At 38.6% G+C, this 16,033-nt stretch overlaps 1 protein-coding gene across 1 annotated transcript in view; it reads right to left on the reverse strand.

Moving 5' to 3' along the window:
* Window positions 1–274: 274 nt before the first annotated feature.
* The window catches only part of HTRA3 (HtrA serine peptidase 3), a 49,294-nt gene continuing 33,535 nt past the window's right edge, over window positions 275–16,033 (reverse strand). The window contains exons 5-9 of the mRNA XM_001372576.5: window positions 15,265–15,297; window positions 13,551–13,665; window positions 3,442–3,490; window positions 2,784–2,879; window positions 275–1,521 (exon numbers count right to left, since the gene is read on the reverse strand). Of these exons, the coding sequence (XP_001372613.1) occupies window positions 1,356–1,521; window positions 2,784–2,879; window positions 3,442–3,490; window positions 13,551–13,665; window positions 15,265–15,297 (459 nt within the window). The 3' untranslated portion in view covers window positions 275–1,355. The remainder of the gene's footprint in view (window positions 1,522–2,783; window positions 2,880–3,441; window positions 3,491–13,550; window positions 13,666–15,264; window positions 15,298–16,033) is intronic.

The following is a 16,033-nucleotide window of genomic DNA, read 5'->3' on the forward strand; positions in this document are numbered from 1 at the left end:
GCTCTGATACCCAATGCTTTATATTCTTTTGTCCATCTCAGTTCTGACGACCTACATTCTGTGTCTCATCCAGTTTGGCAACAATATGTCTATTAAAAACAACTCATTTACTATTAGGAAACAGGTTGATATAAAATGGAAATGGTTGAAGAGCTCCATAATTCTTTTCTTGAGTTCCTGCATTATTATACATGGCTTTTTGTTGGGTAGAGATCCCCAAGAAAGGCAGTGGCAGTGAGAAGGCTCAAAAAAAATGAAGCTTCTGGCACAGATGTAAGAACAATTTGCTTGTAAACTTTAATATTTTCTTACAGTAGAAACATACAGTACAAGCTACACTGAGTATTCATTTTACAGTAAAGCCTGCCAGTATAATGTTAAACTAATCTATAACCAAAATGTAAAAAAAAATGACGTTATTTTTTTCACATCATCTGCATCTTTTTTCATATATATATGGCATTAATTCTATAAGAATCATTTACTTTCTTCTAGCACTGCATGGCCAAGGTGTCAGCTGCTGCAACCAATTATCACATTTGTTCCTTCTGAGGGTCATGAGAAGGGCAATGATGCATTGGTGGCAAATGGATTGGATTAGGAACTGGGTGACCTAGGTTCTGGTCTTCATTTTGCCACTAGCAGTGAGACCTTGGCCAAGTCATCCCCTCTGTGGGCCTTGGCTTCCTCATCTTTGGAATGAGGCCTTTGTACTAGATCATATCCAAGGTCCCTATCAGCTCTACAAGGCTATGATTCTGCCACAAATCTCTCCACTTCCAGCCCTTTATTGAACTCAAAGTGGAGAAACTGTGTCCAAATATGATTTCACATTTAAGAGGCCATGAAAAGCACAGCTTTCCATCCAAAATGCTTCATGCTACAGCACAGAGATTTGGCTCTTAACCAATCTGATAGGACACCCCCTTTTGAATATGGTCTCCACCAACAATGGGGTTCCTGGAGACTGTTTCTTTCTTGAATGACACTCAGAAGCTTCTGTACAAGGAAAATATTGTGACTCTCTACTTTTTTTCTAACACTATAGATAATTTTAAAATATTCTATCACTAAAATTCAGAACCACTGGGTCCAATTTTGCCTTTGGTTGTTATTGTTTGGAGCAACTCCAACAGGCAGTATTTGGGTCTCCATTAAAGGCAAAATTTGGTCCATCGTTTTAATTCTGTAACATTAGAATGGGTTGTCCCTGTACAGAAATGGCTCAGGCTCACACATATTAGGCCACTTTGCTGTTAGTCAACAGGAAATGGGATTAGTTTGAAGAAGAGGTATCCAACATTCCAAAATCCAAGGAGTTGGCAATAGCATGTAGGGAATCTCCTCTCCTTCCTCTACATGACAACTTCAGGCTCAATATTAAAGAGCAAATCATCATTTCCTCTTCGAACTTCAAGTAATAGGGGTGACTCCTTCATCACAGCTTCCTGTAGCTCACTGGAGTTCTTCAAAGGCCGGCCGTTTACTTTAACAATGATGTCGCCATCTTTGATTCCACCTCTGCAAAGGAGATCAATTGGAATAATACAATTCACAAATGGCTTAAGATCAGGGGCTCACCTGTGGCTAAGGTTACTTATTCTTACTCTGGTAGACTTAGGGATGTTTTTCGCTTCTGGAAAACATGATATGGTATGATGGGAATATTATATATAACTGTCCTCATTCAGATTTCATCACTTTTATCTTGTAATATCGTAATAATTCCCTAATTAATTTCTCTGCTTCTAGTCTCTCCTTTCTCTAATGCATTCTTCATACAACCACAAAAATAACCTCTCTGATATATGTTATTCAGTAGTATCAATCACATCCAATTTTTGTGACCCTGTTTGGGGATTTTCTTAGTAGATACTGGAGAGATTTATCATTTCCTTCTCCAGCTAACTTTATGGATGAGGAAACTACAGCAAGCAAAGTTAAGTGACTTGCCCAGAATCACATCGCTTGGGAAGTTTCCGAGGTCAGATTTGAACCTGGGAAAATAAGTATGCCTGACTCTAGGCACAGCACTCTATCCACTGTGACACCTAGTTGCCCTTCCTAATGTATGGGCATAAATGTATGTACATATACATATGCACATTTGTACACACATATAAATACATATTATATAATAGATTATATATATTAGATATTAAAACATTTATAGAAATAAATATCACTTCTTGCTCAAAGGATTGCAATGGTTACCCATTGCCTCTAGAACAAAATTCAAACTCTATTATGTGGAATTTAAGGCATTACATAATCTGGGTCCAAACTAGCCTCATTTTACAATTACTCTCTTTCCACATATCTCCCTCCTGAATTGGGTCAGAAGGTCATAAAACGTTAGTGCTGGAAAGGCCTTAGAAAGAATCTAGACCAAAATGAGGAAACTGGATCCCAGTGAAGTTAAGACTGATGGGGTCACTTGGCTAATAAATAGTAGAGCTGAGATCCAAACATGGTTCCAGATCCCTGACTCACAAATCTCTTAATTCCCAAATCAATATGCTCTTCATTATTCTCCACAGCATCTTCCAAATGATCAGCAGTTCTATGATTCCAAGTAACAGATGCCAAAGTAAAATAAACATCCCAACTGAGCATTCCCTTAGTTTTATCATAAAAAGTAAAAAAAAATAAAGCCAAATAAAACCACACACTCATACTCCTTATCTTGAATAATTCCAAAACACAAATTAAATTAGAGTCAAAAACCTAAATTGGTTTGAAGTGCCTGAATGATGGCATAAAAACTATGTTTGCTTGCTTACCTCTGAGATGGTGAATTTGGGACAACCTCGTGCACATAAATCCCACTACTGACATCAGGAAAATCGGGATTGTTATCTTTTAGTTCTTCTACCAAACTGAGAAGAGATTTTAAAAAAATTATAAAATATTGTCTTTATTTTCTTTAAGGTCCACACAAAAAATCTGAGACTCAGGGACAATTGGGGGGAAGATGGCACAGAAGATATGATTAAGATTTTGAAGAGAAAGAAGAAATAAAATTAAATCGATTAAAAAAAATTTTTTTTTGGCAAATGACTTGGACAAAGCCTAGTGGTCTTCAGAAATGCCTCTTTGAGGTAAATTGAAGAGAATTAGTGGTTTCATTAAAAATGACATGATAATGGAGAACTGTGAACAAGATCTCTCCTTCAGAAGTTCAGAGCAATTAAAGTCTTTTATAGAACCAGAATCACCCTGGAGCCTAGTCTCATTGGAGAGATCATAGAGGGAATACTTAGTCATAGGTTGGATGAGCTGTCTTTGGAGTTCCTTTCCAGCCCTGAAAGTCTACCATTCCATGATTTGATCATGAGCCAGATTAGTTATGAGCAGGGGAATGAATACACAAGGACAACTGTAATAGTACTTAACACATAAAAGCTCATCATGGGGTTCCCAGACCCCTCAGACACCTACACTGGTGTAATGGTCCGCATCCGTATGCCAATGAAGCGCTTTTTCACATCTGGAAAAGAAAGGTGGGATATTGTTGGTTTCAGGTGATCATTTTCTGCTTTGGTAATGAGTCTAGCAGAGCTACCCAAATGGTCACATCCCTCCTTTGCACCTTCAGTCATTTGAACAGGAACTTGGTGTATTATTCATGTTGTGCATGGTATAGTGGTAGTACATGGTACAATGGGAACAGCCTTGGTTCTGGAGCCAGAGAATCTGGGTTCAAATCCTGCCTCTGAGGCTTACAAATGATGTGAGACTTTGGATAAGTCAAATGAACCATCCTGGACTTCTTTTTCCCCTTCTATAAGATAGAGGGGAGACCAGACCTTGGAGGATGACTCCAAGGTCTTTTAAAATTTCAAACCTAGAAGCCTATGATCTTGACTTAATGACTGACTTACTGAATTTAAAGGGCTGCCAAGTCAAAGATTTGCTCTGTTTGATCTAAGAGGGCAGAACTAGGAAAAGATGCAGAGAAGCTAGTTTCAGTTTAATGTAAGGAAAAGTTGGGGTGAGGGGGGAGGTGGGTGGCTCAGTAAATCCCTTAGCACTCTTCTGCCTTAAAACCACTACCCAATATTGAGTCCAAGACAGAAGGTAAGGGTCATTAAAAAAAAAAACAGTTAATGGAATGGGCTGCCTCAGGAAGAAGTGGGCTCCCAGTTATTGAAGTCTCATTGAAGATTGCTGACCCATTCTTTTTCCAACTCTGAAATGTTGTGTCCCATCTAGAGCGAACATTCTTGGGAATCTTAGGGATTTATTGAACTTTGTGTCTAGCCAAGTGATTGGGGCTTGTTTAGTTGTGCCTGACTCTGGGCAATAGGGTGTATGGATATTACTTGGTAAAGGTACTGGAGTGATCTACCATTCCTTAGTAGATTAAAGCAAACAGAGATTAAGTGACTTTCCCAGAGTTGCATAGCTAGTAAGTGTCTGAGGTTGCATTTGAACTCAGATCTTTCTGACTCTCTGCCTAGAACTTTATCAACTGAGCCATCAAGGTAGCTTCTGGAGATGTGGAGAATCCAAAGATGCATATGATAATGTACTGAATCTTATAGTTCCCATGGAAAAAAAATTAAATGCACAATTTGGACAATATAGTTTTATTTTTTATCATAAAAATAGCAGCCTAGCCACCAAAAATAGAGGGTAACCCAGAAGTCTTACTGTGGTTTTAAATTATGAAGCTATTACATTTTAATAATCTTAATAATTTAATTTTAATAATTTAATTTAAAATTAATAATAATTAATTTAATTTAATTTTAATTAATAAATTAATTTTAATAAGAAGTTGTATAGTATAGTTTATTTTTTAAAAATTAAAACCCTTACCTTCCATGTGTATTGGATCCAAGGCAGAAGAGTGGTAAGGGCTAGGCAATGGGAGTTAAGTGACTTGCCCAGGGTCACATAGCTGGGAAGTGTCTGAGGCCATATTTGAACCTAGGATCTCTCATCTCTAGGCCTGGCTCTCAATCCACTGAGTCACCTAGTTGCCCTCATAGCTTAATTTTTTAAAAACACACTAAGACTGAGAGAATTCTGTATTACTGCAACTTAATGCAGCAGAAGGATTGCTAGGCAGGAAACTTTGTTCTAGTCTATTGACTTGCCTTAAGTAATTATATTAAACCCTGGACCTCAGTTTTCCCATATGTGGGGATAAATGTTATTTTCCTTGCCTCCTAGTGATGTCATGAGGCTCAAACGAGGCAATAAATATGAACAAGCTTTTTATTTTGTAAACTAAAAGCACTATGTTGAATGGGCTATTTAAAAAAAACAAAAAAACCTCTTACCTTCCATCTGAGAATCAGTGCTGTGTATTGGTTCCAAGACAGAAGAGTGGTAAGGGCCAGGCAATGGGAATTAAATGTCTTGCCTGGGGTCACACAGTATGGAAGTGTCTGAGGCCAAATTTGAACCCAGGACCTCCTGTGTCTAGATCTGGTTCTCAATCCACTGAACCCACTATTTGCCTTTACTGGGCTATTTTTTAAAAAAGATGCCTTAATCAGGATTTCCCAAGCTTCATTATTATAAAGTCACACATAATATCATCTTTAGGCAGGCAGATACTTTTGAGAAATCATCACGCATTTAAGAATGCATGTTTCCCATTTATTTAACCCAACTTTTATTCCCTGGAGATAGGACTCTGGCAAAGTCTACACCCTGCCTTGTCTTTTGGGTTATTTGTGGGCGTGTCACACTTTGGCTCTATTGTAAACTGTGTGTAGGCAAGAAATCATGTTCTTGTAATCTCTGAATCCTTCCTGCCAGTGCCCAGATCACTGGCATAGATTCTCAATAAACTGAATTGCAGTGTTAAACAATGTCCTAGAAGTCATTCAGTCCACTCTTCCATGCAGAGCCCAACTTCCCTCACATACGGTAATCCCAATTGTGCAAACATGTCCAAAGATAAAAAAAAATTCACTACTCCTGGGGGCCCATTCAAATCTAGGAAGTTGGGGAAGAGAAATAAGTTTCTATGCTCTAATTGTTAAGAAATTCCATCTTATACTGAAGAAAAATGTTTCCTTTTAACTTCCACTCATTAGTACTACTCCAGCCCCCTGATGATCTGATGAACAATTTTATTTTTCAAAAACCCTTACCTTCCACCTTAGAATCAATACTTGGTCTCAGTTCCAAGGTAGAAGAGTGGAAAAAGCTAGGCAATTGGGGTTAAATGACTTGCCCAGGGTCAAACAGGTAGGAAGTAGCTGAAGTCACATTTGAACCTAGGACCTCCCATTTCTAGGCTTGATTCTTTATCAAGCTGCCCCCAGTGATTCATTTTGCACATTAATTATAGTCGTGTCATCTTAAAGAAATGATAGAAACATGCCAAGTCAGCTGCACACATATTTTAGCCAATGAATTAGTTCTTCTCTGTGGGCAAAACCTTTTTTTTTAGAACTAGTATTTATTCCTAAACTCTTAAGGGTGAATGTTGCCTTAAATTGTTAGTATCTAAGCACCCCCTCCCCTCACAGGGTTGGCCATCAGTGGGTAATGGTAATAGCAGACATTGGGTTTTAGAGTTAGAGGGTCTGGACTTTGAATGCCAGCCAGCTCTGCTGCTGAGAAAACCATTAACCTCAGCAGGTGTCAGGGTCCTCATTTATTGAATGAGGTGGTTGAGAAAGATTCCCTAAAAGATCCTTTCTGGCTTTTAATCTATGATCCCATATCTCTGTTTGCTGAGTGCTAGGAGAGATACTAGTATAGAATATCAAGTTTAGGAAAAAAAGCAAGTCTGCCCTCAAGGAGCTTATACTCTAGAAAGGGAACAAGACATACATGTTTAGTTATTTTAGTTATGTCTGACTTGACCCTTTTGGGGATTTTCTTGCAAATACACTGGAGCAGTTTGCCATTTCCTTTTCCAGCTCTTTTTACACATGAGGAAACTGAGGCAAGCAGGGTTAAATGACTTGCCCAGGGTCACACAGCTAGAAAATATCTGAGGCCAGATTTGAACTCATGAAAATGAGTCTTCCTGATTCCAGTTAGGAACTCTACTCTATTTACTGTGCCATCTAGTTGCCAGAAGACACTGATAGCTACAGTATACACTGTTACTTGATAAGGGAATTGAATGATACAAAAAGAAGCAAGCAAACCACTAGGTGAGGTCTGTGTGGGATGTAGGCTCTGGAAATGTGATCCTAGACAACTCATTTCTAATCATTGAACCTCAGTCTTTGCATTTGTAAAATGGGAATATTATCAGCCCCAATTGCATCACAAATTTATGGTAAAGATGAAATGATGCAATGGGTGTGAAAATGCTTTAAAAATTCATGTTTAATCACTACTCCCTGCTTTAGTATATTAATATATGATCAAATATATTTTATAAGTGTATATTTTAATACATTTATTTAAATATATCTAATATATTTACTTAGTATATTTAATATGCTGAACACAGTGAATCTTTGAGTATTATACTTTTTTGAAAGTAGGTATAGAAGGTCATCTGCACTCTATATACATTAGGTCCTATTGTTCAGGGCAGCAGCTGCAGAAATTCCAGGAGACTGTTAGAGTGTAGAAGAGAATTCTAAGTAAATATCGTGGCAATTTTTCCCAAAAGTGGAGAGTGAGCGAGAGTCCTATTTATCAAGCGTTTCTCCTGCCGTTGTAGTTCAGATGATTCATATCCAAAGTATCAGGCACCTTCAGTTCACTAACTGGCATTGGCCACCTTACAACAAAGCCTCTCTGGGGTCAGATGATACCTAATTGATGCTCTTCTGATTTCTAATTGGGATCATAGCAGTGCTAACAGACTTTGAGACAGTAGAACAGTACCTGGCACATAGAGAATGCTTAATGCTTAGTGACTGTGGATTAGAGGCAGCTTGGTATAGAAGATCCCAGGGGCACTGGAATTGAAAGGAAGGAGAAGCTGATCTTGAGTCTTAAATGCCACTTTCTAGATCTGTGATCCTGAGCAAATCGTCTCCCTCCAGTTTTCCCATATGTAAAATGGGACTGATTATTGATATTACCTAAGCTGCTATTATTCTAACTGATATAATATATGAGATCAGGGACATGAAGTACTGGGCAGGGTAGATTTGAAAAGACTATAGAAATGTGGACCAGTTTAAGTACTCTACAAAACTCCCTTTGAGAAAGAATTAGAAATAAAAAGATCACAAAATCCACAATCAGAAGAATCAGATTTGAATCTCAGTTCTGTTTACTTCCTGTGTATGAAATTGTGCAAATAATTTCATTGCTCTTAGACTCAGTTTCCTCATCTATATAGTGAGGGGCCAAGGAGAGAGTTTGAGCTAGATTATGTATAAAGGTGTTTCCAGCTTTTAATCTTCAGGTCCCCTAGGATATATATTTTCAGGCATTTAAATCATAATGTGAAAAGGAGTGTGAGTCAGGAAGATCTGCCTTCAATCCCTGCTTCTGACATCTACTGGCTGGGTAATTCTGGGCAAATCACCTCTCAGGAGATTGTTGAGGACCTCTCAAAAGGTCTCAGGGTCCCAAGAAATTCTTTTTTTATTAAAAAAAAATTAAACTCTTACCTTTTGTGTGTTTTTTAAAGAAATTAAACTAAGTATTGTTACCAAGGCAGAAGGGAGGTAAGGGCTGGGCAATTAGGGTTACATGACTTGATTAGTTAGACTGGTTAAGTGACTTCATATAACTAAATATTTGAGACCTGATTCGAATCCAGGATCTCCTGACTACAGGCCTGTTGCTCTGTCTACTATACTAGCTAGTTCTCCCCAAACCAGGAAATTCTTAAGACATAGTAAGCCAAGTTGACCTTCTGCATTGGTAGAAGGAATTTTCCTTTCCAGAGTTTCTCACATGGATTTGGACCTAAAAAGGACCCCAGCAGGTTTGGCCTCTATATGGTCCATAGATGTCTGTGAGGATGGATTTTCTGCCATCACACCAGGTAGACTGATGTTACTTTGGGGAAAACATATGCAACATGGAGCTCAAGAAGGCACTGTATTCTCTGGAAGTTTTTAATTATTATTATTATTATTATTCATTAAAATACAAGTTGACATTATATAGATCTCTTAACAAGTCCTCCTTGCCAAATTATTTGCAGGTCCCCAAGTAGGGGCAAGGGAAATGAGAGAAAATAAGAAAAAACAAAGAGGGGGTCAGGAGGACCAAGACAGCTGGTAGCTATCAAGGCAAATGTATTGAAAATTACATCTGTTTTTATAGGGGGAGAAAGCAAGCTGGGCATTTTGCACAAGTTTGCTCACTAGAGTCTCAGGCTTTGTCCTCCTACAAACTCTGGTTACAAATTATTCTTTCACAAACATGATCTCATCTTCATAACAGTACTGCAAGGTAGGCAGTTTAAGGATGCCTAAGTCCATTTAATAGATGATAAAATTGATACCCAGAAAAGGAACCTAGGTACCCAGAATATAATATGTAATATAATAGCCTAATTTGTATATATTTATGTATATTTGCATGTTGGCTCCCCTGTTTGATTGTAAGCTTCTTAAGGTCAGGGACTATCTTTTGTCTCTTTTTTGTATACTCAGGACTTAGTACAGTGCCTGGCACATAGCAGGTGCTTAAAATATTTTCATTGTTGTTCAGTCATTTTCCAGTCATGCCTGACTCTTTGTGACCCTATTTGGGGTTTTCTTGGCAAAAATACTGGAGTGGTTTGCCATTTCCTTCTCTAGCTCATTTTAGGGTCACACATCTAGTATCTGGGGCCTGATTTGAACTCTAGATGATGAATCTTCCTGACTCCAAGCTCACTATTCTATCTACTGTACCACTTAATCTCTTAATTGATTATTGATTGACCAAATATACTGCCTGGACACAGGAGCAATGGCTGCAGAAAGAAAGACTTCAATTCAGGGTCAGAAAAAAAACTTCCCAACTCTTAAACTTGTATAAAAGTAGAATTGTCTGCTTAACTTTGGAAATAATTATTCTCTTATCCCTGGAGGCCTTCTGATGGTCGAGGGGATTCTTGGCCAGCTACTGGTTCTTGGGATCATATTGATGGAGTAGATGCCCTTGGAGTTCTCTTCTAACTTCAAAATAAATGAGTGTATATAGGGGATCTTAGAGCTAGAAATGGTTCTGAGAGATGATAAACCAATGCGTTCCTTTTATAGATGAGGAAACTGGGGAACTATGAAATGAATTGATCCAAAGTGTCACATAACTAGTAAAGGCAGACCTGACACCAAGACTCAGGTTTCCTAGCTCTTTTCATTCCACTAACAATGAGTCTGCTACCACATTCGTTCTTTAGCCTCATTAAATTCTCTATTGGGCCTAACCTACAGCCCGACAGACTGGAAGCCCTGGCATGAGCTTTGAAATGACCAAATGGTTTCCATTTTAAGGGCCAAAAATTACACCTGAGGAGTTACTCAGTGGTTTTCCGGAAGACCAGCAGGGAGTGAATCTATATCCCTTTTCAGAATAACTCTCATTTCTGTGTGCTCAGGACTCAAAGATGACCACTGTCATTGTTGGTCAATTTCCACATGTATCATGGGGCCTCAAGGATATGAAAACGTGGTATTAACTATTCACACTGTAAACAACCAATGAAAGCTTCATATTCAGTATATACTGCATCAGACTTCCCAGTGAGGACTGTGACAAGTAGAGACTTTAAAATCTCTTTAATTTAAAGTGCAGAGATAAAAAGATTTTAGATTAACAGGGTTTAGATTATCTTATGCTTTTATTAAAGGAAATAGCAGATCTTTGAATCAGTTCAGTAACCAAAACTGTGCATCCTTTTTAGCAAATGGAAAATGGTTTAACAAAATTTGGCTGTATTCTGAGGAATTACAGCATTAGAAAGTATTTTCCTTTACTGGTAGGTGATGTAATAAACACTGAAAAGGACAGTATCTGCTCCATAAGAGCTCATGTTCCTAAATACAACCATGGACCCCCTGCCATTTTGTTTGAGCCTGTCTAGTGTACACAGAGAGAGGGGGCAGCATCCCAATTTCTCATTTGTTAGATCATTTTTGTCCAACTGTGTCCAGTTTTGGGGTTCATGTCTTTGGAAGGAACTTGACTAGCTAGAAAGTCACCAACAGCAGACAATCAGTTAGTGAGGGGACTGGAAACCATGTCATATAAGGGTTAATTGAAAGGAATTATGAATGTTGACCTTGGAGAAGAGATAATTTGGGGAGGGATAGGGACAAGAAAGAGATTATAATTATCTTCAATATGTGACAAGTTCCTACTTAGAAGAGGAATTATATATTTTGAGAAGCTCCAGGGAGGAAGTACTAAGACAATTAGGTAGAAGACACAGATAAATACATTTTAGCTCAATATAAGGAAGAATTTTCTCATAATAAGAGCTACTTAAAAGTATAACGATACTTGTAAAGTGAGGTAGTTAGCTCCTTGAAACTTATAGAGTTCAAGAAGGGGTTGGATAGGCACCTGTTGGGGATAATTTAGAAGGGATTCTTGCATTAGAAGGAGAGTTGGTCACCCATTAGGCTCCTTCCATCTCAGATTCTACCAGAGAGAATATGAGAATATGAAAACTAAAATGGAATTTGGCCATGGTGGCCAACCATGTGACTTTACACAACTGCATGGTGCTCAGTGTCCTTAGATGGAGGGGTCCCAAGGGAAAGGGGTTATAGTTGATGACTTCTCTTTCCCAAATACTTGTGATGGCATCTGAACTGGAGTTTTAAACTGATGGATCTGATTTGAAGTAAGCAGTTGTATTAGAAAGCTAGACGTTCAATTTCAGAGAGGCGGCGATGGGAAAATGACAACAAAAATAATGACCACTGATACAGAAAGTGCTTTAAGGTTTGCAGAGCTCATTACAGACATTATCTCATTGATCCTCACAACAACCCTATGAGGTAGGTGTTTTTGTCCCCAATTTACAGTTGGGGGAACTGAAGTTTAAAGAGATTAAATGCCTTGCTTAAAGTCATAGAGTTAGGGTCAGAAGCAAGACTCAAACCCAGATGTCCCTATACCCAAGAAATAAACAGCTGAGACTAGAGAAGAGGTTAGCTCAGCAGAAGAAAAATCAGTAAGGAGAAAAGAAATGTGGGGGGAGCAGAGCTGGCTTTGGAGAAAAAGGACCAGTTGCTTGAATTCAAGATGGAACATTATTGGACACCACTGATTTTATTAAGGGGCACAGCAATAATACATTTCACTTTTCTAATGCTTTACAGTTCTCCAAGCTCTCTGACTCCACCATCTTATTGTTTTTGTCAATAGACCTTTTAAGGATGCTGAATGCAGATTTTGCAGATCAGGAAGTTGATGAGGCCAAGAGATGTAGGAGTGATTATTTAGGGGGAAAGGGAGGACTAACACAATGATTCTTCTTCCTGTCATTAGAAAGAGGGGAGGGGAAGGATTTGTTGCTAATAGCTAAGGAAATCGGTAAAATGGAGGAGACCAATGAATGAGGGATTATTAAATAACTAGGCATAAGATAACAAGGACTTGAATAAGGGAATAATGATTAAGCAGTGTGCTCTAATGGAAAGAACTCGGGCTCTGGTACCAAGAGCTTAGACATGAGTTCTTGCTTTCTGCTTTAAAATCTTAGTAATGTTGGGCAAGCTGCTTCCCTTTTCCTGCCCTCCATTTCTTTTTTTGTAAAATGAAAGCATGGGAGAGGGGGGCAGTTAGGTGGCACAGTAGATAGAGTGCCAGGTCTGAAGTCAAGAAAGCCTGGATTTAAATTTGGTCTTAGACACTTCCTAACTGTGTGAACCTGGGCAAGTCATGTAACTCTGCTTGCCAAGCCCTTGCCCTTCTGTCTTAGAATTGTTACTAAGACAGAAAGTAGGAAAAATGTTTAAAGAAAAGAAAATGAGGGTGTCGGTGTAGAACAAGGAATCTTAACATCCCTTTGGATACATTTGGTAGTCTGGTGGAACCTAACCCTTCATGTTTTTAATTGCATAATAGAAAATACTTAGGATTACAAAGGAAATAATTTTAAATACTTATAAAAATATTTTTAAAAAACAGATTCATGGACCCCCAGTTAAAAATCCCTGACCTGGGTGATCTGAGATCCTATCTTGCTCTAAATCCTATGCTGTGAGATAAGACTCTTGATGGCAAGGATGGAAGAAGGTAGACTGAGCTGCTACTTAAGTATGGGGTGAAGTGGGTGAGGGAGCTGGGGGAGAAGCTGGAGATGACTCCCATTGTCTCAGAACTCTTTGCAAAACCTCAGGCTGGAGAACAGGGAGTGAAGCTGGTATCAAAAGAATTGTAACATGCTTTTGGCCCAAGGGACTATTTTTCTTCTGCTTTGGCTCCCCAGGAGAAGAGTTGTTGGACTTGGCACTGACTTGTCCCTTGTCCAGGACTGGCTCACATGCTTTTTTCCCTGGGTGCCAGCCTCAGTTTTGCATCCCCCAAGTTAACTGGCCAAGGCTGAGGACTCATTCTTCAGGGGAAGTGGGCATTTTACTGGGAGGGTTGTTTTTGTTTTTTCCAATCTTCCGAGGGTTGGTTTTTCTAAGGTCTCCAAGCAGGGACATTACCTTTATTTTGCTTGTCATAGGACTCAGTGAGGAATCGTGTGATACGATCTGAAGGAATAGCAAAGGAGATTCCAGCTGCAACTTTTAATGTGTTTATTCCAATGACTTCTCCATCCTGTGCAAAAAGAGTGGATTAAGTGGTCACTAGAGGACAATAAAGCAAGCCACATTGCCTGAAACTTTAAAAAGAAAGATAAAGTTAGTCCAGGTTTCTAAAGGGAACAGCTGCCCAGTCACTGCAAAATGCTTCCCCAAAGTACCCCTTTAAAGCTGACTGCTTCACTTATAATGGCTAACTTTCCATTTTATTCTCTCCAAACTCAAGGAAGAGCTGAGTGACCCTGAACCTGAGTAGGACCTTTAAATGCACAAGAGTGGGCTTTCCACGGGGTGCCGGGGGTGGGGGGGAAGAAAATGTCCATCTTAGAAATGTGTTTTACAGATAAGGAAATGGAGGCACAGTATTAAGTATTTCCTACTATCACATTGCTAGAAGCATTCATACTATTTCTTCTTTCACTTATGCTAAATTCTGAATAACCCATGTTATAGCCTACTCAGAACCACAGAGCTCTGGAATAGATCTCAGAATATAGAACATCAGAGCTAGAACACAGATGATAAAATATTAGAGTAGATTGTTTCTCAGAGATCACTTGGTCCAGATGCTAATTTTACAAATATAGAAACTGTGGCTTAGAGAGATGAAATGACTTTCTTAATGACTTAATTTAACTTAATGGTGCCAAAGGCCTTGACTCCATCTAATGGTTCAATATCAGAAACTGATGTGGTTTTATCAGCGGAAATGATATTAAAGAAGAAGAAATCCCATCTGCTTTGCCGATGTACTCTAAAGACAATGGATTTTTCCATCTGACTTGAAGCTGAACCTTCCATGTGTTTTCTCTCCTTTTTGGGGAACGTGAGCTCCTGGAGATCAAGGATTGTCTTGCTTTTCTATTGTGTTCCCATAGCTTTGCTAAATGCTTTATTCATTCATTTCTTTTTTTTTTAACCCTTACCTTCCATCTCAGAATCAATAATATGTAATGGTTCCAAGGCAGAAGAGCACTAAGGGTTAAACAATGAGGGTTAAGTGACTTGCCCAGAATCACATAGCTAGGAAATGTGAGGCCAAATTTGAACCCAGGACCTCCTGTCTCCATCCACTGAGCCACCTAGCTTCCCCCATTCATTCATTTCTCTATTTAAAAAAGACATTTTCCAACAATGAATGTCCCTTGCTGTCTTCCATTTCCACTCTCAATATTTCTTCCATGCAGGCTAACTTTGTCACCTCTAGTTCCTAGACACAGGACAGCTAGAGGAGTTTTGGGACGAGGCAGTGCCAGCCTCAGGATGTAGGTCCTAAAGTTACAGGAGATGTGAGTGAGGTAGGGACCCTTCTTCAGTGGAAGTCTCGGGGAATCAAGCATGGTTCTGAAGGTCCCACAGACAGGCTCTTTAGAAAGAGCTCTAAAGCCAAAGCTCATAAAAGTTTCTCCTCTGAGCAGTAATGCTATCTGACATTGAAGACTTAATCCTGTTTTATGTGAAGACTAATGATCCACTTGGTGGACTGCCTGGGCCCTTTGCCCTCCCTTCCCCATCATGCTCCTTTTTAGTAGTCATGCCTAGGCTCATTATCAGGAAATTCATGGAAATTCAAAGAGACTTTTGAACTAGAATCAGCTTTTAATCATGTACCTACCAGGTTAACTAGTGGTCCTCCTGAGTTTCCATACTATAAAAAGGAACAAAAGATAAATATTAGATTTTCTATTTTAGAAAAAAAATCATCTTGCCTATATTAAAAATATAATCAAAGTACCATCATGAAATATTGGAGCTAGAAGAGACCTTTGGACTACAGAGCAGAGTTACGTATGACCTTGCATCTTTTATTTGCCTTCTAATCATGTTATCTCCCTAGTTAGAAGGCAAGCTTCTTGGGGGCAGGGACTGGATTTATTTTGTTTTTGTTTTAATTCCTGAAGTATTTAATAAATGTTTGTTTAAGGACTGATTATAGTTGGAAGACATAGAAGACACTGTAGATAAGACCTGAAAGAATCTTTAAAAATGGACCATTAGAAATGGAAGGAATACTAAAACATGATGGGAGAATCCTTAGTTATAAAAAAATATATATATAAATTGACTTGCCCAAGGTCACACAGCTGATAAGTGGCAGAGGTCCAGTCTGCTACTTCTTAGTTTGAGAACTTAACCACCATATCACAGTATCCAGTTCCCAAAAGGGAGCTCCTACAACATTCTTATTAAATGACAGATTCACTGATAAAGGTGTACAGTCTCCCAAGGTGGTCAAATTAGGATGGATGAACTTTTGATATGTTTGTTAAAAATCCAGTCTCATTAGGTAATAGTTATTTCGTAGGTGATTACAATCTATTTTATGAACCTTTATAAAGAAAGTATGAATCTTAAAAATCAATCATAAAGAACTATATAAATGT

The sequence above is a fragment of the Monodelphis domestica genome, chromosome 6 (genome assembly GCF_027887165.1).
Source record: "Monodelphis domestica isolate mMonDom1 chromosome 6, mMonDom1.pri, whole genome shotgun sequence".
NCBI lineage: Eukaryota > Metazoa > Chordata > Mammalia > Didelphimorphia > Didelphidae > Monodelphis > Monodelphis domestica.